Source organism: Terrapene carolina, unplaced genomic scaffold (genome assembly GCF_002925995.2).
Source record: "Terrapene carolina triunguis isolate 2854851 unplaced genomic scaffold, T_m_triunguis-2.0 Scaffold69, whole genome shotgun sequence".
Taxonomy (NCBI): Eukaryota; Metazoa; Chordata; order Testudines; family Emydidae; genus Terrapene; species Terrapene triunguis.
In genome coordinates this window covers 9,761,568-9,788,976 of record NW_020664420.1, presented here as the reverse complement: position 1 = coordinate 9,788,976, position 27,409 = coordinate 9,761,568, and the positions used below count along the sequence as shown (strand labels likewise).

Genomic DNA, 27,409 nt, shown 5'->3' with positions numbered 1-27,409 from the left:
GAGGGGACCTACAAAAGTGTTGAGATAGATGTGTGTTGGGGGCCCTTCTCATTCCTTCTCAGCTTGCTGTGGGCAATCTGCACATTAGATTCTTATTCTCCCCCTACCTGTTATTGGAGTCTCCACTCCAGAGGAAGCTGCATTCCAGTGGATCTTTGTGCAGAACTTGTAAAGTCCTTCGGGATGAAATGTGCTATAAAAATCTAAAATATTTCTAAAATGTTCCCGAAGTTTCCAGGTATCTCTGCCTGCAGATTCTTCCCCTGCAACAGAGTTAGCCTTGATTCCATAATGGGTTTCTCCTGGGGCTGGAAATTATACCAGATTTGGGCCTGTCTCTCTCTCTTTTTTTTTTTTTTTTTTTTATCTGTTTGTTTCCTTTTGGAATTTCACCCTCATTGAAACCCGCCTTTCTGTTGTTGTACTGTATGACTGCTCTGTACCCAGGGTCATTTCTCTCCCTTCCCTGCCCCGAAGCTATGCCTCTTGGTTTTGACTTGGTGCTGCTTGCTGATAATCTCATGCGGTTTTATTTATAAACAAATATACAGGTGATGCAGTGAACTGGACTGAGAGTCAGGAGGTCTCAACTGAGATTCTGTGCTGTGCCTCATAGAAGCAGGCTGGTTAGGGAAGGGGTTAAAGTGGCTTTAACTCAACCTGTGGAGCTCTGGGGCCTGGAGAGCATCTGTGAGAAGTGCTTTCTGTCCTCTCTGGTTGGCTAGGAAACTATCCCATCCTGCTGAACGACGACCTTGAGTCAATTATACATATCTTTATCACCTCCTGTTTCGACTACAGCAATAGTGTGTACCCGGGCGCGAAGCCATCAGCACACAGGAACCTGCAGTTATACAGAACATAGCAGCTGGTCTTCTCAGCCGCATGGGCTACTGTGAGCACATCACAACTGTTCTCTGATCTCTACCCTCACTCCCCATAAAGTAGCGAGTCAAGTTCAAGGTCTTGGTCCTTGCCCTCAAGTCCTTTAATAGTTTGGGCCCAGCATATTTGAAAGATCATCGAAAGCACCGTGTTGACAACTCTGCGCCCTCATGCAGTGTGGAACTTTCTACCAGAAGGCTAGAGCTCATGTGTGCAGGAGACAGCTTTCTCAGCTCTGATCCCAGACTCCCACAAGAACAAAGCACCATCACAAACCTCACCACCTTCCACTGTAAATGCAAGGAGCACTTCTTCGACCTGCCTTCTCTAATATAAACACAGAATAGCGTGCACATTTAAAAAAAAATATTCTCCAAAGCAAAACCCTATTGAAACCCAATACTCCACTGCATGCAGAGCTCTCCCCAGGAGAGGATGAGAGAGAGAATGAGCCATACACCTGACTAACATTAGTCATATCACTCAGTGCATTTCTGGTGCTCAGATACTGCGGTGGTGAGGGCAATATGAGAACTTGGACAGGACTGAATAGAGGCCCACAACATAATTCTCGACAGCACTGGGAACCTGTATAAGTTAACACGCCTTCCCCAGGGCTGTTGTGCTGCCTAGAATCTGTGCAGTCATGTGCCCCTCCCCCCCATATACCCTTCCAACACAGCCTTGTCCCAGTCATGCCCCCACACGGGGGCTTCTGAGCAGGTCCCAGAGGCAACTTTACAGGTATGTCTGTCGTGTTTGCGCTGGTTACAGGGCTTGTAGGGCCCCTTTATGTATCTGCAGCTTTTATATGCCTCATAAAGGAGCCAGAGTGAAGGTGATCTCAGACCCAGGTCTTGTTTCCGACTGCTACCGGCTCACTTTGAGCAAAAAAAGGGATAACACTGCTTTTGTCAGGTGCTGTAGTTGTAACTGTAACACTTTCTTTTCAAATCCCCGATAATCTGATCTAATTCATTTCTGCATATGGAATTTTTGTTTTCCATCCGTCCAGAGTCGAATTTTTTATCTCTGAGAACTTTATATAGGCAAGTAGTAAGTTCCCTTGTCCCCCATCTTACAGGTGGAGAACTGAAGTGCAGAAAAGGGGAGCAATTTACCCAAGATCACATAGCAGGTTAGTGGTAGAGCTGACAATAGATTTCAGGTCCCCTGACTCCCAGTCCAGTACCCTCTCTCCTAGACCACGCTGCCTGCCCCAAAGAAATTTTTTAAAGTTACCTGAAAATATGATTAGTGGAGGATGATTGGCAGTTTACCCCTCGTTGCTTCCTGTAACATTATTATAGAGGTTGCCCAGTAACAAACACTCTGCAGTAGTTAATGTTGCAAAACCATTTCTATTATAATATTATAACCCCCTCTTTTCATGCTTGCTTTCTCTCCAAATGAGTTTTTTTTAAAATAGGAAATGACAGGGTTTAAAAATCACAGGTAACTCAACAGCTGAACTTTGAAATTAGGTGTGTAAGTAGTGCCCGCTGAGGAATGTTCGTCACCATGTTTGAGGAAGGTTAGCTGGATGATGGTAAAACTACAAGCACTTGACGAATTCCCGAGGGCATGTCTACACGCACAGCGCTGCAGGTGCCACTGTAGTGCTTAGTGAACACGCTACCTATGCTGACGAGAAAGCTTTTCCCGTTGGCACAGGTACTACTGCCCCAAGAGGCAGTAGCTATGTCAATGGGAGAAGCATTGACATAGCTCTGTCTGCACCAGGGATTAGGTCAATATAACTGCATCTCTCAGGGGTGTGGATTTTCCACACCCTTGAGCAAGGTTGTTATAACTACATAAGTTCCATAAGTAAACCAAGCCTCATCAGGAATCCTAGTTTTCTGTGTGTGGGGGGGAACAAAATTCTCTGATTTAAAAACAAACAAACATAAAAATCTATATTTTTCAGCAATTAAAATGAAACGCTGGACTTCAGTTTCCCTTCTCTCTCTCAAATATAAATATATATATATATATATATATACACAGTTGAACACAATGTTTTACTGATACACAGTAGAACCTTGTTTATCTGACCCTCCATTATCTCTGTATTAAGCAAACCACCAACTGCCCGGGGCTGACAGCGGTGGGACTTGGGCGGTCAGCCCCGAGTGGCTGGGGCTCTGGCTATAAGCGCTGCGTGGGGCTGATCGCATGAGTCACCCCTCCATCTTAAAATAAGGGATAGAAAGCCCTTTGCCAATTCTTCTGAGTAGCCCAATTTTTGATGATCTGATCTGTCCCTGGTCCCAATTAGATCAGATAAATAGGGTTCCACTGTAAAATTAAAGCACAGTACAAAATCAACAGCAAGAGAGGTTGTTTGCACATCTTGAGTAAGTGACATTGGTACTTTCGGTAAAATTTAATATGCCTTTATTTTTTTCACAAAATCTAAAAACGAAAGATTCCCTGTAAAAATGCAAATTCTGTGGGAAACGGATTTCTAGGATCCCTGCTGATCATGCTTGGTAGGTACCAACTTTTTTTGAAAGCAACCCCCTAGTGAAGCCCAGTCCCCCTCTGTGATACCACTGTGTGTGTGTTTACCATTCCTTGGGTGACTGGATTTGAAGTGAAAAACCCAGACACCTACTGGCTCCCCTTCCTTGAAGCTTGATTGTGCACATGGGCTCTTTTAGACTCCTTGGACTTGCTCTTTCTTGGTTGTGTGGGGAGGGAGCAATGGTAGCTTGTCCAAAACACCACCTACTTGTGGCACTAAAATGAGCCGTCACTCAGTAAGTTGTGCAGCTCTGTGATCTCTCTTCTCCTTTTTCGCAAGAGGAATGAAATATGTGATGTTGACATCTCAATGAGTGGGCCTCTAGGCTAACACCTCCCTGAAATAAATGGGTGCAGTTCCCACATGTAAGAGCTGTTGTTACGGGCTTTCTGCAGACTCGCATAGGGCTTGACTACACGCAGAACTTTTACCACTTACTACAATGGTATAGTTAGTGCTGTATCTTGCTGCAACTGTGGATGCAGTTATATTGGTATAAAGGTGCATTACACACGTGTAGCTTGTTCCTGTATGGGAAGGTATGACCATACTAATACTGTCCTCACCTTGATGGAGCATAAAACACTCAGATTTGTAGGTCTCGTGTCGTCGTTTCCCCCCCCCCCCCCCCAACTACAGTATATACACTGAAGTAATTTTATCAAGAGCTTCCAGGGCCCAGTCCAGCAGCCCCGGAGCACCCAAATTCCCATTGAAATGGATGGGAATTGTGGTTTTGAAGGAATACAGGAATAGATCTCCATTCATGCAAACTATCAAAGAACGTTTTAAAATCAAGTAGTCAGATTTTGCCCTGACTGGTCTATGAAGCAGTTAGTTAAGAAAAAGCCACATACTATCTGCAGTTTCATGGCAGCTAGGTTCAGCTGGCCTTACCAGGCAGGTTTAATATTATTTTAACCAAATGTTTTGTAAATAAGTGCCTAGCTGCTCCAGGGATAGGTCCCGTAATATGAACAAAATGCATATTGTATTCCTACCCCTCCAACGCCCCTGTTTCAAGGTAGGCCACTCACTTTACTCCAGAAGCTGCCCACGTTCCACACACATTTGGTGTCCCTCTCTCATTGTACAAAACTATTTGCATCCGTAACAAGGAATCATGAAACTGAGGTTATAGAATTATTTACACTACATGAACAAATCGCACAGCATTTTAAGTTTTGTGGGGATGGGGAGCAGGACTGCTGGGCAAAGTAGTAGGTGGTGCTGACACTTCCCAGAAGACCCTGTTTTCAGTTGCTTATAACTTTGCCAGATTTTAACACTCTGGGAGGAAACTTTCCATACGAGAGGTCAGCCTCAGGTTAAATTTTATTTTTTTAAATTTCAGTCAGTGGTTCAGCTGGTTCTGAGAATGAGGCCAGGGGAAAAATGCAATGTTTTGCCCATGTGTTTTTTTTTTTTTTGTTTTTTGTTTTTTAATATCTCAAGATCTTTTCAAATGCTATGGAGCTGGGACTTGAAATTTGGCAGAGGTGTGACCTTTGTGGCAGTGGTGTGTCTTTTGCCAGATCTATGAAAATCTGCCTAAATTTGGCCAAGTTATAAATGACCTGGATTCAGAGCAGCGAGCCAATCTCTCTTGCGGTCTCAATGCACTCCCCACCCTGGCGGGGCCCAGGCAGAGAGGAGAAAGAAGCTGCCTGATTCAGATGTGGAGGGGGCAAGATCCAAACCTGAGGAGGGAATAGATTGGGAGGAGGAGCCAGGGGGACATTTGGAGTAGGGGGAGAAACTGGGATGGGAGACTGAGAGGGAAACTGAGACTAGGAGTTAGGGGGCAGACTGGGACTGGCAGGGCAAGGAAGCTGGGGCAACAGAGGAGTGGGTACCTTGGAAGCCAGTAGATAGTGCTGTGGGGGAGATTGGATGAGGAGTCAGAGAGAATTGGGTGTGCAAGGAGGTGGGGACTGAGACTCAGTGTGCCTGCGAGAAGGAAGTGGGGTGGAGAGGAGACAGATGTGATGAGGAGCTGGGCCCAGGGGGATACCTGGCACTGTATGGGCAAGGTGGTATGGAGGTGAAACACACTTGATGAGGACATTGGCTTTGGGATTCAATGGGTGCAGGGAACGTGGGAGATGGAGGACTGATGGGGGTCCACTGGAAGCCAGGGTTGGGGAAGTGACAGATTGGCTGAGGAGCCAGTGTGGGAGAAGGGGAACTGGGACTGGCTGAGAAAAGGAGTGTGGGACTGGGGTGAGAAGCCTGGGGAGTGGAAATTGGGACTAGCTAGGGGAGGTGAATGGGACCGGGACTTAGGAGCTAGGGGAGGGGAAGAGATGGGACTGGAAGGAGTGGGGCAGAATAAGTCAAGCTTGGGGGTGTCTGAGCTGCCTAGAGCTCATTCCCCTTCAGAGCCTGGAACAGACCCCAGAATTCCTGAGTCTTTGCATTCCTTTGCTGTCAGCAAATATCTGTGGAAACCCACAGGCAAAGTGTCTCGTCCTCTTCTAGTGCTGGTCTACAGAAAGCAATACTAGGTTGTCACACTATCATTTACTGTGTTTAGTGCAAATGGCAGAGGTCTGTGTGGTACATCTAAAAGTTGCAACCCTGCTGCTGGCCCATCTAGGGATCAGTATGATGGAATTTGTTGCCATCTGCCTCCGCCCCCAGGAAAACCTAGGAAATTACACATTAAAAACCCTATGTTGAAAGGTTACAAAGTCGAGCTCAAAAGTTAGGAAATGACAGAATTAAGGTTTCCTATGCAGCTGAAGTTAGGTGAAGCTGTGCTTTGAACATACGAAGTGCTGTATATTGCTACTTACTTCATAAAGTCAAGTCCTCGACACCTCAGATTGTGCATCCAAGATTAGTGGATACTTTTGACCTTAATCGCTCTGTGCTGCAGTTCTCCATCTGTTAAATGGGGCTAATACCATCCTCTCACCTCACAAGGTTTTTGGGAATATAGTATTTGTGAAGCATTCTTGTACTATACTGATGAGCTACATAGAAAAACCCATGAGGAATAATTGTCTTCAGAGCGGGGGCGGGGGGGGGAAGCCTGGGGACTTGCACTGAACAGTATAAAACAAAATATTGAGTGGCTGCTAATTAACTGTGCACTGATGAAACAGGTTTCCTGTGGTGAAAAAATAGTATGGGGGAGGGAGGGTCATGTAATTAAAAATGATCATAATGAATACACAGATGGGGGGCCAAATTAAGGTTGCACAGATAACCTTCTGGCATTTCTTGACTATGCATCCTGAATGTTCTTTAAACGTTTGGAGAAATCAAAAGTATATCCGCATACCTTTGAGGGGCATGCGTGTGAATATTCATTGCAGCTCTTTGAATTAGATTTTTAATTCCTGTAAACCTTTGTAGGCATCACTTTTTATCTGACATCTTTAGAGCTGTTATATCTGCTTTAATAATGAAGCTATTAATGAATTAATGAGAAGATGCTCTTTTGTGATAACATTGTAAATGTTTATGCTTTGCCTACTTATGCTTTTTGTAGTACGTTTCTGTTCCTCAGCATATTTTGTATTTCATAAGCCACCTTTCTGTCATTCCATAAAAAGAAGCATTTGCTTTCTTAAAATTGTCTTAAGAATTATGCTATTATTTTTACGAGCTACGACAGGTAAATTGTCAGTGAAATCAAACTCAGAGATCACTTCACAAGGTAGAACATAGTTGTGTATCGTACTGTACTTGATCTTACAGTTAGTAACAAGCAAGTAAACCAGTCTAGTCAAGAAGCAGTCTGATTCATGACTGTAATGTTGTGCTATATGTTGAGGTGGGTCTTGATGTTGCTTCCATTGAAGCCAATGACAGAAACTTCCATTGACTCTGCAGTCAGAGTAGGATTGTATCCCTAGTGAATAAGTATATTTCTGACCTAACTGATTTTCATGCATTTTTCTTTTCAGTACACAAAAGTTTGGATTCCTGACCCTGATGAAGTGTGGAGATCAGGAGAAATTATCAAGGATTACAAAGAAGGGGATAAAAGCCTACACCTGAAATTTGAAGATGACACTGTAAGTTAATTAAAATTATGTATATTGCCCTTATCAGTGGTAGATCTAAGCTTCAAATGATCCTCTGAACAAGCCTGAATCATTACAAGTTCTTGGTGTATTTTTAAAAAAAGTCCGTCATACATCACTTTGCCACAGTCTCAGGTTCTCAAAGGTATTTGTATTCAAATCAAAGGTTTCCTGCCTCACAGCCAATCTTCTTTGACTTGATTCTGCTGCAAAGTTATAGTCTGTGTATGACATCCAAGTAATTTTTAAAACAGCAGACTGTCACAAACACCAGATTATGACTTTGCTGGCAGATGAATTGGAAGCAGTAAATATTTCATATGGGTTTGAATAAGCAATAAGTATCAGAAGTAAAAGACAGCAGAATACAGAAAATAACTGGCCAGGTGACACTTTTTTTTTTCTATGTATCCTCAGCTTTTTAGGGTTAATTCAATATAAAACCCTGATTTCATTTTAGTGTTTTTTTTTTTTTTTTTTTTTTTTTTAAAAAAAAAAATGGTGATAAAGGAGAGAGACAGGAAACTCCAGAGAGAGTTTTTGAAAAGAACTCAGGCCTGTCTGTTTTCAGAGTACTTTTCAAAAGGCTTCCCTTGCTAACACAGGCTGAAATCAACCTGGTATCTTAAGCTGTGGGCAACTGCTGCTGCTAACATTTAAAAACCAAAATGAGTAATAACTGAGTAGAGTCCTTGCTGGACCAATTTAGGAGAAACCTTTTAAAAATCCAGTTCTTATAAATGTCATCTTGATGGGAATGTTAGAAGACCCTAGGTAAATGAGCTCTATAGACCAATGATCTGGAGCTAGGTCATTTGCAAAGACTAATGAATGATTGAGTACCTTGACCATCTTCGTAGTGTTGAGCTGAGGATTCATACTTAGGGAAGAATGGAGGAAGAAGGATGGTCTGTTATGATGTCGCCTTTTTCAGCTGAGTATGAACTTGTTCTGCAGGACAGTGTCACGCTGAGACAATCACATTACATTAGCATGTGGCAAAACCAACATCATGATGAAACTCTACCATGTCATGGTGGTGCAGAGTTGGCTATGGAATTTACTTCAGGGCCGCCTTTATGATTTCACTGCATCAAAATTTGGAGGATCATGGAAAACAGTGGTAGAGGGCAGCCAAATCTCTGACTGTCTCAGCTCCTGAAGTGCAGGGAGCTCCCAGCTCCCCACAAATTTATAGTCTGAGAAAACTGGACAGCTTTGCTCAGAAAATTCCCAGCACTGCTACAGTCTGTTGCTTTCATAAGTAGGTAATTTCTTAAAAAAGGACTTAATCTTATTGGGTGTAGAGGGTCATCATAGGCCCATGCACTGCTTATGCCCTAACTTGAACATTTAAGTGGTGCACCAGGCTTCTATGGCTCTATGCACAAAGAGGAGTTTTACCCACTTGTCATCTCTGAACGCCAAGAGTCAGCTCTACTGACACTCGTTTGTTACAAAGACCAAGTGCTATTGAAACTACCAAGCGCACTCCAGTTAGATTGATGTTCTGTTGAGGAACATTAAAGGAACTAAATTCCCTAATAAGCCAGCTTGACCTTACTGCTTTCAGCACCATGTTTTAGCAGAGCTGCACAGCCTACAATCTCCGTGACTGGTATAATCGTGCCAGGAAATATATTTTTCATGAACTGCTTCATCTAAATTGGTTTTTCCATTGAGCCGGCAATTTTTTTTTAATTGTCCAGGGGACGATCTGCTGTGTTACTAGAACAGTTAACAGACACGGCTTCCCCAAACTGAAAATGCTCCAAGGGCTGTGTGAATAATTCACAGCTCCTGCCAATGAACCGGTTTCACACTGGCACATAGTGTGTTACCCTCTTACTGAACAGGCAGCTGGACAGCAGGAATGAGAGATGCTTGATTAGACTGTTATGAAAACAATTCTTCTTTTGGGTTCAGTATAAGCAGGGTGGCCAGCAGCAGTATGTCAGAGTGCCAATGTCACCGGGAAAGCAACATAACGCACCTTGGAACTGAGTGATGAGACTGGGGACACATTCGTTTGCGCAGCTTGATAGTCTTCCCCCTGTGGTTGTTAATCTTCCAAGGGCCATCCATATATATGTGACACATGTGCCTCTCCACAGGACCTCCTCGCATTCTTTGTCCCCGTCCCCCTCCTCTCCAATAGGTAGATTTCAGCAGGGAGGTCTGATTTCATGCTCCGTGATGTTTTTTTCACGGCCATGAATTTGGTAGAGCCCTAGTTCTGGACATCTGCTGGAGCCTGCCCCTACTCCCTGGTGTCTGACTCTCAGCAAAACTCCAGAATATAGAGCCAGCCGTGGAGCTGCCAGCCTGACCAGCTGTTAGACACTCTCACTCTTCTCTCCCACTGCTAACAAGTAATGAAATCCAGTGATGTGATTAACATCCATGTGCAAAAATGAGGTGTCTCTTTAGTATAAATGTGTTCCAGGTTTGCCAGCCTACTCCCATTGGAACTCATCTTTCTCCTCTCTGCAAATGCGATGTCCTTAGAATAATAGTCCAGTGCCTGTGCTCTTTCCCAATAATACACACACATTCCTCTCCCTGATCATCCCACAGAGCTGCCTGCCCTTACAGCATACTACCAGAGAGAATGAGCAGGAAACTTTCTTTCTGCTTTACTGCCAGCTGTGGATACCTTTATTTCCATAATCAGGAAATTACCATAATTACCTCTCTTCTGCTTCTGAGACAATCGAACAAGGCTTCCGTGGAGAACAGCGAGCCCAATAATTCAGGATAGTGCTCGTATCCTAGTAAGGAATTAGGTGACAGATGTGAAATGAGCATGTGGTCTTGGCTCAGTTCTTGTTGCCCATCTTACAACTGGCACTAACTGGCTTGATTGGCTGGCTATCCTTTTACCGCCTGGAGTTCTCCATCTAGATCAGGCAATGGGGCTGTGTGGGTGAAGCTTGCACTGCCAAAGCCTCTGCTGTATGTGAAGCCTCCAGTGCTGCCAGTCTGGTAACATTCATCACTATTTCAAATTCTATGTAGTTATTTCCCCCTCTTGGGTTTTGTGGGAATTCCAGCAGCTTAACACTTCAAAACCGTCAGTGATCAGGTGAACCTGATAGAAACAGCCAGGGTGGGTCCTGCCAATTCTGGGTGATGTATCTCTGGCTGGCGGTAGTGGTGGTAAAGAAGGGAAGGTCAGAAGACTGCTTGCTGTTGTATGTTGTGGAAACTGCCTAGATGCTGTTGCCAGGACATAAAGGAATGAGTCATTTCAATATTATGACAGAGTTTATTTGATATAAAACCATTAAGATACCTTAAGTGTTTGTTAGATGGACACATTCATCTTTGGATTCACGCTGTCAGATTTAGTGTGTATCCCCTGTGATGCTGCTTTGCAATTAACTCATCTTCCTTTAGAGAAGATTGGTTACGTTCTAAAGGTCTGTTTTCTGCTCTTAACAGGTGTTGATAGCTGTTTCCTACTGGTACAGGTCTCATAAATGGAGTAGAATGAACAGTCCATACCTGAAATATGGCATGATAAAAGTTCAACTCCGCTCCTGTCATTCTGATAGATAACGTTCAGGGCCACCTGTGCCAAAATGAAGTAGTTTGTTAGAGCTGGACTAAGTCTTGGGGTTTTTATTCCACAGTTATTTTATGTTGTTAAATGGAAATCTGTCCTTTAGGCGATTTTGTGACCGTTCAATTTACTGTAGGTTTTCAGTTAGCGACATGTCTGTCATATCCTTCAGAGCCATAGCTACACAGCCAAGTCGGCTTCTAAAGTGAATAAAGGCTCCGTTCATTTTTTAAAAAGACAGATTTACATGGCTGGATTTTTTCCCCTTTTAATATTTTTCCCCCTTTTAGTATTTCTCCTGTGCAGTTTGTTTTTATTGTTTAGGCCATTCTTATGAAGACCCTGCTGAGTGTGATGAGGGCATGTTGGTCTGATAAACTTTAGATTAGCATGGAGTGACACACACATGCATCAAATGAAGGTAACATGAACATCAGGATCTCTTTCAGGGAATTGAAAGCTTTTGGTTCCTGACAGTTGAAATGTCTCCGCTGTTGTTGTTACTAGCTCCTTTTTCTTATCCTTTTCATCTAAGTGAATTTTCATGGATTTATGGTTCCAGCAGGCCTGTTCCTGGCTGCTTTGTGTAGATCACAAATCTCTTTCTGGAGTGATGAACTCACTGTTACATACTCCATGGGAATCCTAGGCTCTCAAAAATCCTAATGCAGGACTGTGGGGATTATCGCACGGAACTCAGCTGCAGCAGTAAAGATTTTTGTAAAGGTCAAGCTTCATTGAGATTCTCTCAGGAGTGGAAGAACTCAGTCTGTATGCTGCATGGGTGATGCCACTCCTACACATCCGAAAGAGACAGCATGGCCTACTGGATAGGATAATGGGTTGGGGCTTGGGAGACCAGGCTCCGTTCCCATCTCTACCACTGACCTGCTGTGTGATGCTGGGCAAATTACTTCATCTCTCTGTGCTTCTGGTTTTCTTCCCACCTTTTGTCTGTCTTGTCTATTTAGCTAGTAAACTCTTCGGGGCAGGGATTGTCTTTTAGTTGAGCATAATGGGATTCCAGTCTTGGCTGGGACCTCTTGGGGGTTGGGGGAGTCAAGACTTCAAACTCTTGTGAGGTGATTTACTTTGCTTATGGCACCAGCCTGGCCAAAAGCTGAGCGTTTTCTCATCTGTGTTGAAGCTTTGTTTCTGATGGCAGTTGGAATAGTAACTCTGAATGTGCAACACAGCTTCATTTCCGCAGTACGTTTTATACAAAAAGGGTTTTAGTGTGTAAAGCTTAAGTGGCATCAGTACAGAACTGAAAGAACAATAGCAAGCTGTCACAGAGGGAGAAGCTGTGGAGGATCAGTTAGGAAAGTGAGGAGAGCTAGGAGGAAGATGTTTGAGGAGAAGGGTTTTGCACCAGCAATGGCAAGATGGTTGGAAGGGACAGAGGAAGCAGCATTAATCGATGGGCAAGGAAGAGGAGCAACATCTGAAGCAGGATGGCACCGTTCCTTTGAGTTTGAGACAGGGCTTTGGAGCTGTGCTCCGGCTCTGCTCCAGCTCCAGGCAAAAACCTGCAGCTCCACTGCTCCGGAGCTGCTCCGCGCTCCAGCTCCGGGCTCCGCTCCAAAGCCCTGGTTTGAGAGGACAATTTTTAATTGGAACCTAAAATGAGTGATGAAGTTGGGTTTGGGTTTTTTTTGTTTTTGTTTTTTGTTTTCTTCATTCTACTGTCCTATTTGACTGTTTTGTCCTCCTCTTCAGTCCTGTCTCCCATTTAGATTGTGATCCTTGACAGCAAGGCCTGTCCTCTTTGTTACATGTCTGGACAATGCTTAGCACATTGAGGGCCCTGATCTTTGATGGTAGTTTTGAATGTGGGAATAATGGCCATGTGTTAAATCTGATGGTGGTATCTGCACATGCGGAGATCTGGGCAGGGAGGAATTAAGGAGTCCATAGAGGAGGCTCTCTGCAGCCATCAAGGTGAGAGAGGGGTGAAAGGGAGGGTAAAGGCTTCAGCGGATGAGGGGTCAAGGCAGTGGCAACATGAAGGCTTCAGTTTGTCACATCACTTCAAGAGAATCTCTGCTAAATATTCCATGCTATTGGCTGAGGAACTGAAGGCCTGAAACATGGCAGTGCCAGCATGTCTTTTGAGGAGTGAAAAATGAACTCCTCCTCCATAAGCATCCATTAGCTGCCAAAATATTAATTGGCGCTGTTTGTTAGATTGTCCAAGAGGCAAATGAGCAGAACATACTTGACACAGTTGGCAATGAATGGCCGTGGTATGCTTTTCCCCACCTAGTATTAATGCATATATCACCCACATATCACCTGCCTACGTCTCCTCTGCTGTAGGTACTATCTGTTGTACCATTGCTGATATATTCACTCTTTCCAGTACGTGCCTCTCTAACTAAACCAAACAACTTGTTGGATAAAATGAATGGCATGGGAATTCTCATCTGCCTCTTTCTGCTTTCACAAGCAGGGTTTCACTATTGCTGGAGGAACTTACCATCAGAGTGTTCAGGGGGCAGGAACATAACTCATCCAAAGTGTAAACAAATGTTAAATGTATCCAGTAAATACCAAACTGGAAACTTCCCAAACCATCTCCTGTCTCTAAGTGTCTGACAGTGGAAGTGCCCACGCGGGAGTTGACAAAAGTATTTACAGATAAAGGGAAAAGTCATGTTGATTCTAATCAGTGGCTCTGCTGTTCATTTGGGGGAGAGCCAAAACTCTTTAGCATATGGTGAGCCGTATATTTTAATGCCATCACCATGTTCCTCACGTAAGTCTACAGTGCTCCTGTGTTTGCTCCTTTGTATCCTTTCCCCATTGTCAGAAGAGATTGAAGGGAGTATAGAGCATAATGTGTTTGAAGTGACTTTAATTAAAAAAAAAAAAAAAAAAAGTCAACAAATAACTTTGTCAAAGGGAAGGACTCTGGATTCTGTGATTCTGGTTGACCTTAAAGTAGAATAAATAAAGATGCACATGTCGGATTCAGTTATGCTTTTACTGTTTTTGGTATATGGTGCTGTGTGTTACCAACACTTTGAGGTAGCTTGTGCCATCTCCTTCCTTGGTCACCCTGAAACACTTCCTGGGTTTGCTTTAGACGGTGAGAGTAGATGCACTTAGTCAGCAAGGGTGAAATTCACCCCTCATCAGTGAATTTTGTCCTTTGTGCAGTGTCCAAAGTATTTGCCCTTATTCAGTGCTGGGAAATCCCTAGGGAATACAGGAAATACGAAAGCAATATTGTTTAGTTATCCACAAATAATTGAAAATATTTTTTAAAGGAGTGACCACTGTGGATGCATAGAACTCCTATTCACTTCAGTAGGCAATATGTGCACATTCTGTCTGGGCTTGGATTCTATCTATCAATGGGGCTTGGATTCTGGTTGGGGCCTCTAGGTGCTAATGTAATACAAATAATCTTTTGAGGGCAGAATTATCCCTACATGAGTTTAAAAAAAAAAAGAAAGAAAGAAACTAGACGGTTCTTATTTTTTAACCGTTTTTGTGTGCAATTTGTATTACTTCAGATCTGCGACTATTCAGTTGATCTCAAAACCAGCCAACTACCCTTCTTGCGTAATCCAGATATTTTGGTGGGTGAAAATGACCTGACAGCTCTAAGTTATCTCCATGAGCCTGCTGTCCTACATAATTTAAAAGTCAGATTCTTGGAATCGAATCACATCTATACCTACTGTGGTGAGTATTACAATACATCTGCATCAGGGTTTGGGGATTTTTTTGCACTGTTTAATATTAATTTCTTATATGCCAATACTGATCTTTTTATAACAATGTAATATTTACATAGCTCCTCTGATCTGAGGATTTTACCATATACAGTAAAAGCTGCGTTAGCCAGCACTGTACCAACTGGAAAGCTCTAGGAACCGGCATTTCTTATATCCATTAAAAGTCCAGTTGGTGCAGGGCCGGCAGGCTCCCTACCCAGCGGCGGCTCCAGGCACCAGCACTCCAAGCACGTGCCTGGGGCAGCAAGCCGTGGAGGGCGCCCTGCTGGCTTGCCTGCGAGAGGTCCACCAGTCCCGTGGATTTGGCGGCAATTCGGTGGTGGGTACACCGAAGCCGTGGGACCGGCGGACCTCCTGCAGGGATGCCGCGGGACTGGGGTCCGCCTGCAAGTATGCCGCTGAAGGCAGCCTGCCTGCGGTGCTTGGGGCGGCAAAAAAGCTAGAGCTGTCCCTGTCCCTACCTGGCTCTGCATGACTCCCTGGAAGCGGCAACATGTCCCTACTGCTCCTAGGCAGAGGAACGGCTACAGGGGCTTCATGCATTACCCCCACCCTGAGCGCTGGCTCCGCAGCTCCCATTGACGGGGAACCGCGGCCAATGGGAGCTGCGGGGGCAGCGCTTGTGGGTGGAGACAGTGTGTAGAGCCCACCTGGCCGCGCCTCCACCTAGGAGCAGCAGAGACATGTCACCGCTTCCGGGGAGTCACCCAAGGTGAGCGCTTCCTTGATCCAGCACCCCAAAACCCCTCTTGCACCCCAACCTCCTACCCCAAGCGCCCTCCTGCACCCAAACTCCCTCCTTCTTAGTTAACCAGAATTTTTGACTTACTGGCACCCCCCCCCTTCTACCAACATGCCAGATAACAAAGCTTTTATTGTATTAATTAATTAAGCCACACAACGCCTCTGTGGAGCTGATAATGTAATACCTGTCTTAACGATTAGAGTGACTGAGGTGCAGAGCGGTCAGTAGCAGAAGTAGGAGTTGAACCCAGGTGTCCTGTTGCAGCCTACAAAAGGTGTTAGGTTAAGAAATAAATAGAAATTAGACTTTGGCGTAAGTATAGAGGAGTGAGAAATTGAGCTTGTTAGTATGAGCAAAAGTTAGAGAGAGAAGTCTGAGACCGTAAGATGGGAAAATTGAAGTTAGCAAGGACGTAACCCTGGGTTACGTTTTGGTTATATCTGGTTTCAGCAGGGTTTTTTATGAGTGTTTTTTTGAGAATTTGGAATGTGTTATTAAAACGCTATCTATATTGATAGCAGGAGAAGGACATTGATTCAGATGTTAATTTAAATAATGTGTGTTGTAAAGAGCCAATAAAGAGATGGAGGAAATGTGAATATGGTAATGGGTATGTTTAATGTTAATTAGTATTATAATGGATTATAAAAAGAGTAGCCTTGCTAAATTGCAAGAGATCTCCAATTAACACCAAAAGGATACCGTTAGGTTACAGGATTATAAACTATACTTCATTCTGTTGTCAGTGGGCTGATCACCCATTGATATGCTCTTCCGTCTTTGAAAGGGAGTCTAATTGTAGTACCTGTGTAAATGATAATTGTATGCCTGTTTGCTTAATTAATAATTTTTCTCTGGAAGTTTGGTTCTGTCATTCAAAGTGCCATCCAGGGTCTTCTATTTAATTAAATTGTCTGTCTGTAATGGACCTACAGGCTTGAACTTGAAAACTGAGTTTGGTTTATTGCATTCTTAGCTTTAACAACTTAACATCAATTGGGAACATTTAAAATTCAAGGTTAAGCTGTCCTCTTGTCTCTCTACCTGTAGCCACCAGACCACACTCCTCCTACAGCAGGTTAAAATAACATTAGTGTCTGATTTAAGCCCACAAACCCAGAACATATTTAGAGGAAGGCTTCTGATGCTATCCTCCTCTCATGCTGTTGTCAATAGCTGGTGCAGCACACATACTCTCTGAACCATGCAGACAACCCTCCCGAATCCATGGGGATCCCATGGATTGATTGATATCTTCCCCCCACACTCCCAATATGGAGAAGATGACAGGATGGGGCGGGGTGCCATGTTTTAGGATGGCTGCGGTTCCTAAGCCCAATGGTGTGACTTTATGATGAAGTGAGCAGTCTGGATTTTCTACAGGAAGGAAAAGAGGAAGTTTTTTAAAGATTTTTAATTCAGATCTTTCATGTTCCTTCAACATGATTTGTGCATTTAATTTCTGTTAATCTTATAGTTTTGCGTTTTCATCTGAAGTCCAGTAACCAAAATATTTTGAGTCCAGTGGATGTTCAATTATGTGGATATGGCTTATCCACAGCAGCATCTTTCAACTTTTTGGGGGCGGGAAATGCCCAAAGGGGCCTACTTCATATGATGGACTTATATTCAGGTCATATATTTTATGCTCCTCTTCCATAGCTTAATGTGAGCTGTTCTTTCCACCAGTGCATTAGCCATTTCTACAAGATTCAAAGAAAAGCTGATGTAAAGAACCTGGACCCTTTTTTCTGTGCATTTTTTGAATCTCCTTATATTTACAAAAAGGTTATAAACTATTGTGACTTGGTTTTAATTCTAATGTCTGCATGTTTGTCTGTTTTTATTTAGGTATTGTGCTTGTTGCCATTAACCCATACGAACAACTGCCAATCTATGAACAAGATGTCATCTATGCATACAGTGGCCAAAACATGGGGGACATGGATCCTCACATCTTTGCAGTGGCAGAAGAAGCCTACAAGCAAATGGCTAGGTAGGTGATATGTTGGTTATGAGGCTTACACCCAGAACCAGGGCTGTTCTTCCTTGGTGGTGGTGAAGATTATATAATTTCAGTGAAAATTAGTGTAATTTTATGGAGGACAAGGCAAAATTTTGCATCTCAGCTAGGAAGAGAACCCTATGCAATATCTGGGCCTTTTATCTACATAAACCCAACAAAAAAGGAAAACTTACCTTGAGGGTCTTATGCCTCCCCAAAGTGGGGTGTACCACACTTTTTCTGCTCCCAAACTCACCCCAGCAGTCTTTCAGCAGTCCTCTGATCTGTGAGGATTCCAACTCTTTAGAAGTTTAGAATAGCCTGGTTCCTGTGGCAGCATCCTGTTTGGTTGTCTGCCTGACGCCAGTACACATTGTGGTACAACAATTTTCACTGGTCCCTAGTGGTCGTGGCAGCTTCAGTAAACAAGCATTTCAGAATACCTTTTAAATCAACTTTGCTGAGTCTGTAAATGACCTCAATATGTGCTGAGTGGAGTTGTATGTCAGACTGCAGCTCCATCCCATGTAGACAATTGGGTAGTGATGAGACACTGTAGGGCAGCCCACTAGTCCACGAGGTCATTGGGAACCCATACATTTTTTTACAGCTGTGGTTAACCCTAGAATCTCAGGTCATGATGCCACTATGTAAGCACGTCTCAAGTGAGTAGGGTGACCAGACATCCCGATAATAGGGGCTTTGTCTTACATACTCAACTATACCTCCAAAAAAAAGTGTCCCGATTCTTCACACTTGCTACCTGGTCACCCTAGGAGTGAGTTCACCCAAGGACACACAAATCTCAATAAATGACTTGGAGCAATCAGACTTGTACTGGAATTCTTGGGTTAAATAATCTGGCTGGGGCCAAAAACAATTTTAACCATACATGTTGGAACCTGTATGCCTGGTAAAGTTTAAAAAATCCACACGAGTGCTTTCATATATTTATGAAATGTCTTGCCTAGCCCTTCTTCAGCAGTGACCTAACAGTGCATATCAGTGGTTTATTATGTTTTTACCATTGGTATTCTTTATATGGCAGCTCTATCATCACTGCTACAAAACAAGGATCGCAGTCCATGAGCCAAATTCAGACCCCTGCAAGCCTGTGCGGCTCCGCTGGCTTAAATGGAGTTTTACCCACCCATTCCAGGTCTGAACTTGGCCTGTTATATTCAAACTCAGCAGAATCTTTGAGTATTGCATTTTTTGAGAGACGGAAGTCTATGCAACTGTTTGATCTCTAATAAGTGAACATAAGAACGTCCATACTGGATGAGACCAAAGGTCCATCTAGCCCAGTATCCTGTCTTCCAAAGTGGCCAATGTCATATAAGACATTGAGGTAAGAGCCTGCATAAGTGTTTAATGCCTATTTGCTTCAGTCTTCAGTAAAAAAAAGGTTAATGGTGACCAGATATTCAACACAATTAATATTAGCAACAAGGGAGGAAGGAACACAAGCCAAAATAGGATAAGGAATATTTAGGTAAATTGCAAGTATTTGAGTTGGCAGGACCTGATGAAATCCATCCTAGGGTACCAAAGGAACTAGCTCAAGCAATCTCAAAACTCTAGCAATTATCTTCGAGAACTCATGAAGGACTGGTAAGGTCCCAGAAGATCGGAGAAGGGCAAACACAGTAACTCTCTTTAAAAAGGGGAACAAAGAGGACCTGGGGAATTATAGACCAGTCAGCCTAACTTCAATACCTGGAAAGATACTGGGACAAATTTATTAAACGATCAGTTTGTAAGCACCCAGTGGATAATAGGATTATAAGGAATTTCCTTCTCTGTCAGACCTAGTGGATGGGGGGAAGCAGTAGACATGAGTAAGGCCGTGACTTCTGTGACTTTCCGTTACCTCCGTGAATTTTGCAGCGCTGCTGCAGCTGAGCCCAGGACCACCCCAGCAGCTGGGGAAGCCCAGGGGCCAGCCACATTGGCTGCTGCTCTGGCAGCCCCAGACATAGGGTGACCAGATGTCCCGATTTTATAGGGACAGTCCTGATATTTGGAGCTTTTTTATATATAGGCTCCTATTACCCCCCCCACACCTTGTCCCGATTTTTCACACTTGCTATCTGGTCACCCTACCCAGGCAGCAGGTCCCCCGCCCAGCAGCAGTCATCTTCAGGAGCGCCCTCCTCCCAGCAGGTAAGATTTAGTCACAGGTATTTTTAGTAAAAGTCATGGACAGGTCACGGGGCCATGACTTTTTTTTTTTTTTATTGCCCTTGACCTGTCCATGACTTTTACTAAAAATACCCATGACTAAATACCCATGGGGGGAGGGATAGCTCAGTGGTTTGAGCATTGGCCTGCTAAACCCAGGGTTGTGAGTTCAATCCTTGAGGGGGCCACTTAGGGATCTGGGGCAAAATCAGTACTTGGTCCTGCTAGTGAAGGCCAGGGGGCTGGACTCAATGACCTTTCAAGGTCCCTTCCAGTTCTAGGAGATGGGATATCTCCATTAATTTAATTTAATTTAATTTAAAACATAGCCTTAGACATGATATATCTTGATTTTAGTAAGGCTTCTGTACTGTCCCACATGATTTTCTTCTAAGCAAACAAGGAAATGTGGTCTAAATGAAATTATGACAAGGTGGGTGCGCAACTGGTTGAAAAAAACATATTCAGCGTAATTATCAATGATTTGCTATCAAACTGGGGGCAGGGGTATTTAGTGGGGTCCTGCAGGGGTCAGTCCTGGTACTTGGGTAATGGAGTGGAGACTGTGCCTATAAAAATTGCAGGTGACACCAAGCTGGAAGGGGATAGGATTAGAATTCAAAATGATCTTGAGAAATTGGAGAATTGGTCTGAAAACAACAAGATGAAATTCAATAAAGACAAGTGGAAAATACTACACTTAAGAAGGAAAAATCAAATGTATAGCTACAAAATGGGAAATAACTGGGAAATAATAACATGATAAATGTGATGCTATTGCTAAAAAGGCTAAATGTTCTGAAGTTTATTAATAGGAGTGTTGTATGTAAGACACATGAGGTAATTGTCCCAGTCTACTCGGCACTAGTAAGGAAATAGCTGGAGTACTGTGTCCAATTCTGGGTGTCAGACTTCAGGAAAGATGTGAATAAATTGGAGAGAGTCCAGAGGAGAGCAACAAAAATGATAAAAGATTTAGCAATCCTGACCTATGGGGAAAGATTGTAAAAAACACAAACTGGGCATCTTTAGACTTGAGAAAAGAAGCCTGAGGGGGGACTTGATAAGTTTTCAAGCATGTGAAGGGCTGCTATCAAATGTTTTCTATGTCCACTGGCTCTAGGACAAGAAGTAATGGGCTTAATCTGCAGCAAGAGAGATTTAGGTTAGATATTTAGAAAATCTTTCTAATGACTGTATAAGGGTAGTTAAGCTTTGGAACAGGCTTCCAAGGGAGGCTGTGGAATCTCCATCACTGCAGGTTTTTAAGAACAGGTTGGACAAACACCTGGCAGGGTTTTTCTAGGTTTACTTGGTCCTGCATTGGTGCAGGGGGCTGGACTCGATGACTTTTCAAGGTCCCTTCCAGCCCAGCATTTCTGTGTTTCGAGTATTCTATAGTTTTCAGCCTTTGATTCCTAGTGGAGCACTAATGCAAAATACTCTGTTAAACTTAAATCATTAAAAATCTGACATAAACCCATACAAACAAGAAAATGAGCTAAAACATGGAGCCCAATCTTTATAGGTTCTGAGTGCCCTTGGGTGCTATTGAAGCTGATGTGTTGAGGGTAGCACTCAGGATGCTGCAGGATCAGACCCAGGGCTGATGATGCTTATTGTTTCTCGGTGTTGCTGAGACGGTGAAAGATGACTTGCAATATTTTGATAGTTTTCCCTGTGGAATTTCCTGAGTATACTCATTATCTCATTAGTGTTTTCTGTGTTTGATACACTTTTATTAGTTTTATTTCTTTAAATAAAAGAAGGAAATAATGTGTCACTGAAACAGAGTGTAAGACTTTATCCATGTATAATTGTTCTCTTGAGTCCCTCAGTGGCAGTGTGAAAGAAAGTATTTATTGACATAATGTAGTGTAGAAGAGTTTTTTAATACCTCCTATTGATATAATAGCAACTTCCCTAAGGAGCCCTACGGACCCTTTGCATGGATTACTGATAAAATACACTAATTTTCCCCCTTTGGCTACTGACTATTGTTTCAATATGGATTTAATTTACATTATGTCAACAAATTATTGACCTCGAGATATGAAAGCTGGCAGCTTTGATCTTGACATTGGGAGTTGACGTAGTTAAGACAATAGCGTGCCATGTAATCCGTATGGCAGTTTTCATTTTTGCAGCAAGTATGTATTGAGGTGACCACACAAAACTGTCTTATGACAGTGAGAAGTATTTAATATTTAGAATTAACTACATGACATTCCTTCACATGGGGAGGAATCTGTACTAATGGAAGATGCTACAAAAGAAAATGAATTTTTCTCTTTATGCGCAGCATGGGTGGCAGCAATGCGAGCTTCCTTGTACCACCCTGCCAATGTGTTTCAAACTTGCTTTGAGTGCACCATTCCCGGGGGTGAGAAATGGTTCAGTCTCCACATCCATAGAATTCTGGCTGCCTCTGCTGTGACTTTTAACACAGGTAATGTGCTGGTTGTGGCATTGAGAACAGACATGAGATCTTCAAGCACCATTTCTAAGAGCCACCAAATAATTTCCATTGGACAGTTTATATTTGTTGCTAGTTTACTGGGTGGGACTAGAGATGGAATGTTTCCATATCCCATTGCCATTCTTTTAGTGAGTGAGTTCACCCGTGAGTGATCTTGTATTAACTTGATGCCATTTTAAGACTTCCCAGAAAGCATCTGATATTGCAGGTGTTTTGTCTGCTGGTCGTAATTCTGAAAGATTTACACCAGATCTGGTCATGTTTTTTTTTCTCACTAGCTGAGGCAGTCAAGTTTTTATCCTGAGACGCTTTACAGGAAAGTTATGGGACCAATGTGTGAAAAATAAAATATTATGTCGAACCTAAAGATGCTCTATTTATGACACGGGTGAGCTCGGCTGTACGAAGCTACTGAAGTTAACAGCAGCTCTTATTTGTGGTCATGATGGAATATGGAGCTTCTGTGCTCCCCATGGCCTAGACTGAGTGACCCTGTTGCTACCATTATATAGTAATGGTTTTTTTGGACTTTTTATTTGCTACTCTGGAAGATAAGTGTTGCTGGTGTCAGTGTGCAAAGAAACTGTTGTTTCCCTGTCAAGGCCGGATGCCTGTTATGAATTCAGCACAATAACAGTCTATAAGTGAGAAGATACTGAAAGTACAGAGGGGAAAAGCCATCCCAGGCTTATTTGCTACTTCACTGCCTTTACCATTCTGTTGGCTTCAGTGGGCATCTGTATGTTAAGCCATAATGTTGCAGTGACCAAGGAGAGAAAGATATGTACTGTACTTAGCTTAAAACAGTAGGAAAGCCTTGTTCGGTTTTTTAACTGTGGACTTCCAGAGCTAAAAGTATGAGCTGCTACGGCTGGAGCTGAAAGGAGCCAAGATTCTGTAGCAACGTCTGTCCTCTGTGGATCACCACAATGAGAGGGCTGTAACATGCACACTCACCTGTGGGTTACAGACACTCTCAGCCGAGAACCCTCTGTTTGTGCTGCAGAAGCAATTCCCAACCTTTCTGTGTGTGCTCAGAGCCAACCTTCCTGTGCACTGTGGTGCAGCTGTGATCTACAAGAGTGTTTTTGGTGCTTGTTAATACCCAGGTGCTCCAGGCCTCAATCCGTTCCTATTTAAAGCACAGGCACCGTTTCTCCAAATGCTCTGAGTAGTGCCAAGCACATCACTGACTCTCCACGGAGCTGAGAGGTTTAATGCTTCTGAAGTGCAGTGGACATGAAGAGCCCTATAGAAATGCTAAGCAGCAGCTGTAGCACGCTGACCTGATCTTGTGAATGCCATGAGTTCTTCTGGCAAGGTTCACAGATGTGCTTAATGGCAGTTATTCAAAATCAGGATAGTCCCTTGTGGCAGTGGCACCTCCACCTTTCCAGACTACTGTACCCCGTTCAGGATTTGTCTTGTGGACCCCCAAGTTTCACCTCACTTATAAACTATTTGCTTACAAAATCAGACACAAAAAGACACACACAAAAAAGTGTCACAGCAGACTATTACTGAAAAATTGCTTACTTTCTTATTTTTACTATATAATAATAAAATCAACTGGAATATAAATATTGTACTTACATTTCAATGTAGAGAGCAGTATAAACAAGTCATTGTATGAAATTGACAGCAGGTGGTTGTAGTGTTTTTGTTTTGTTATTTTTTTAAACCAGATCTGACCCTCTGGTCCTTGGCAGAGAAGGAAGTGTAGTTTTCTCTGCTGTGGACTTCTGGACACCTACAGGGTTTGGAGTTTTCAGGGGTGGCACTCTGTGGTTGGTCTTGTCTCTAGAAAGAAGAGAGAAGTTTGGAGGAAATGGAGATAAGCCCTCAGAGTCTGGCACACATTGGGTACTATAGAGCACCTCAGTTCAGCAGAGCACTTAAATATATGCTGAACGGTAAGCCTGCATTTAAGTGCATCCCTACTGAATGGACTGAGGCTGGACTGACACATGTACTTAAAATGAAGCATGTGTTTGGACCCCAATTCTGCAAAGCATGTAGTCTAAACAAGCTGAATCCAAGCCCAGATATTCAAGTATTCATTGCCATATATAAGCAAATAGCCACTGTTGCTTGAGCCTGACCAGTCCCAAACAAAGATTGTTCCGATTAGGTAGAAGCACCACACCTGATATTAGAATTGGGCACAAAGTTTAGTGATTCTTTTTTAAATGACTAGCTGTTCGGATAAAACACTGCAGTGTTTTGGCAAGCTAAAGAGCCCTGAATGACAACAATGCGAGTGCTCATTTTGTGCATCTTTGCTGTTGCAATGCCCAGGTCCTAATGATTTGTATGAAAAATATTGACACTATTAGCTCATGTCCTGCAGAACTATTTGGGAAAGGTTTGAAAACTTTTGGGAAATAAAAACAAACAGATGTATGTCTATATTTCTACTCATTAAACAAATCCAGGCTGACTTGTTGCTTCAGCCACAAACTGCTGAGCCAGTCATAACAATGCAGTGAGGACTGCTCTAGTGAACATCCTGCACTCATGCTGAACACTGGATTATACAGGCATTACAGCTTCAGTGCAAGCATCCGTGTAAGTGAATATAAGCATCCTTGCATACCGATGCAGAGTATTGGGAATTGTACGGCGGCCTGGAAACCTTGTTGGCGTTTTCCATTGAAAAATGTTTTGTCGAAATTGTAATGTTTTTTGCAGAAATGTACGTGTTTCAATGAAAATCTTGTTGATAAAGGTTCCCCGGCTCCAGGATGGAATTTCTGGTTGGGGGGGAAATGGAGGGATTCCGGAATAGCCAATAGCTTGGTGGCTAGGGCATTCACCGGGAATGTGAGACCCAAGTTCAAGTCCGTGCTCTGTCTGATTTGGGACTTGAACCTGGGTCTCCCACATCCCAAGCAAATCCCTTGACCACTGGGGTATTGGCTGTTCTTGTTCTTTCACGCTTCTGCATTGGAACAAAACCAAACTTCAAAACCGTGACATTTTTCACAAAAAGGAATTGTTGTTTTCCAGCCCACCCTAGTTAGCATCATTCTGGAGAACTGTGCTTAAACATAGTTTACTCAACAGCTGCAAACAGATTTCCTGGCCATTATAGACAGGGTCTGTGGGTTTACCCAAGAGAGCATTTTTAAAATGTGTGAAATTTTGCCCAGGTTCTGCATATAATCCACCCTGAGGCAGAGTTTTATTTTTATGCTGTCATGCCTACAATGATGCTCTGCTGTTCTGCTTTTGTTCATGTGTGTTGGGATGTTAGGCTTGATTTTGTTTTGTTTGTTTTTTAAAAAGAAAGATTCTAAACTGGAAAAGCTACTATGTAAAAATGGCAGCATGTGTTTCACTGTTTTGTATCTGAATCACTTCAAATCAGCTCAGTGAAGAAACAAAAGGTGATTATTCCAGATTTTGCTCAGTTTTGCAAACAGAGCAAGAGGAGTAGGTTTTTTTCTGTCTGGGTGGTACTTGGATCACCTATTATCAGGAGCAAAGTTTCAACAGTTGGAACCTGGCTAGCAATACTGTTGATTGATGTCAAAGTGAAAATAGAATCTAGCTCAGTCCCCCATAGCTGTGTTGTTCTGTAGTCCAAACAGTAGTGTAAAAAGTAGTAAAAACTTAGTTTGGTTAGTTAAAGTGAGCAGAGGGTGAAGACTCAGCATCTTTGAAAATCAGGCCACTATTTAAGTTATTTCATTTTGGGCACCAACAACTGAGACAGCTAAGATCACTAGTCACTTCTGAAAATTTTGTCCCTTAATTCTACAGCATGTTTCAGATGAGAAACTAAATGGTTTCATGATGTTATTTCTCAGTATACCTCTAATATGGCACTGTACCAGCCAATGATTGACTGCACTAGGTGTGATTGACAGAGAAGCCATGAGGCCTGACTCTAACCACTAGAAACCTGCCTTCCCAGTTTACGTATATTGGCTTTGACTGGTGCCCCTATAATTTTCTGCTGCCTAAACTCTGTAAGCTATGAAATTTTCTCTTTGCAAAGGGACATCAGAATAACAACCTTCAGAAAACTAAAAATGATACCCTCTATTTGGAACTACTTTTTATGTTCTGTATCTTGGGCTGACATTATACTAATTGCAGACTTAGAAACAAAAGAGAGGGACTCTAAATGATGCTGTGGTGCAATTTTAAAGTGTGTTTTTTGGAGGCGAGAGGTTATTTGATTGAAACATGCCTGGGAGTAAGTGCACTGTGGGTCTTTTAAAATGTAACTAATTATACTTTAATCTAAAAAGCTTTCGGAGGTGCTTGATGATCTCAAAAGTGTGAACCTTGGAAGTTTCTTTTTTCCTCCCTCTAGCAGCATGAGGACCGTGATGAAGTTATATAACGAGTGTACTCGTTATAGCTGCACATTTGATGGGATAGGGACTCTAATGTGTTGGGGCCTGCAGCAGTCAGATGAACCACTCGGGCATATGCCATGCTGATGTGGAGCCCTCCTCAAATCTAGTGGGACTTGCGTGAATGCAGGGGTCTACCCATGCGGATCAGCTTGCAGGATGATGGCCTGAACATCTTTTTATAATCTGGTCTATTTATTAATAAGCTGCTATTCTTTTGATGTCATGGGTATAAAACGTTTAACTTGTCAAAAGTCTGCAATGGAGAGAGATTCAAATTTAAGACTAGAAGAGTACAACACTTACACTATGTCCACGCTACGAGCTTGGGTGTGATTCTCTGCTCATGTACACGTACTGGTGCCTGATGGCTAGCACGAGCATAAATAGCGGGATAGCCACCATAGCACAAGTAGCGACAGCAGTGGCATGGCGTAGCTGTTCCAAGTTCGTACTGGCAAGGTTCAGCTGCTTGTGCCACTGTCGCTGAGCTAGTGCGAGTACGTGTATGTGACCTGGGAATCACACCGCAAGCTTGGAGTGTAGATGTAGCCTCGGACAGAGTCGCTAACCTGAGGTGATCAAACCTGCACAACATCTGAAAGGGGAAGTGCTGTGCCATAGATGGGCCTGGCTCCTTTGCGAGAGAGTGGTCCAAAGCCCAGCTGTGACTAATTAGTCACCACCTTGTCAGGCCTAATGAGGGATAGCTGGCCTCTATAAAGGTCAATGGGGAAGTTCCCTGGAGAAGTAATGAGAAAAAGCCGCTAGAGGCCAGAAGGACTCTGGCACGAGCCCAGGATGGGCTGGGGGACAAGGAATTAGAGAGAGAGAGAGAGAGAAAAGGATCCCACAAAGGTTCCCCA

At 43.2% G+C, this 27,409-nt stretch overlaps 1 protein-coding gene across 1 annotated transcript in view; it reads left to right on the top strand.

Annotated features, from left to right (window-relative positions):
* The window catches only part of MYO5B (myosin VB), a 379,086-nt gene that overhangs the window by 116,657 nt on the left and 235,020 nt on the right, over positions 1 to 27,409 (top strand). Inside the window, exons 2-4 of the mRNA XM_026649314.2 lie at positions 7,333 to 7,443; positions 14,539 to 14,710; positions 17,360 to 17,504. Of these exons, the coding sequence (XP_026505099.1) occupies positions 7,333 to 7,443; positions 14,539 to 14,710; positions 17,360 to 17,504 (428 nt within the window). The remainder of the gene's footprint in view (positions 1 to 7,332; positions 7,444 to 14,538; positions 14,711 to 17,359; positions 17,505 to 27,409) is intronic.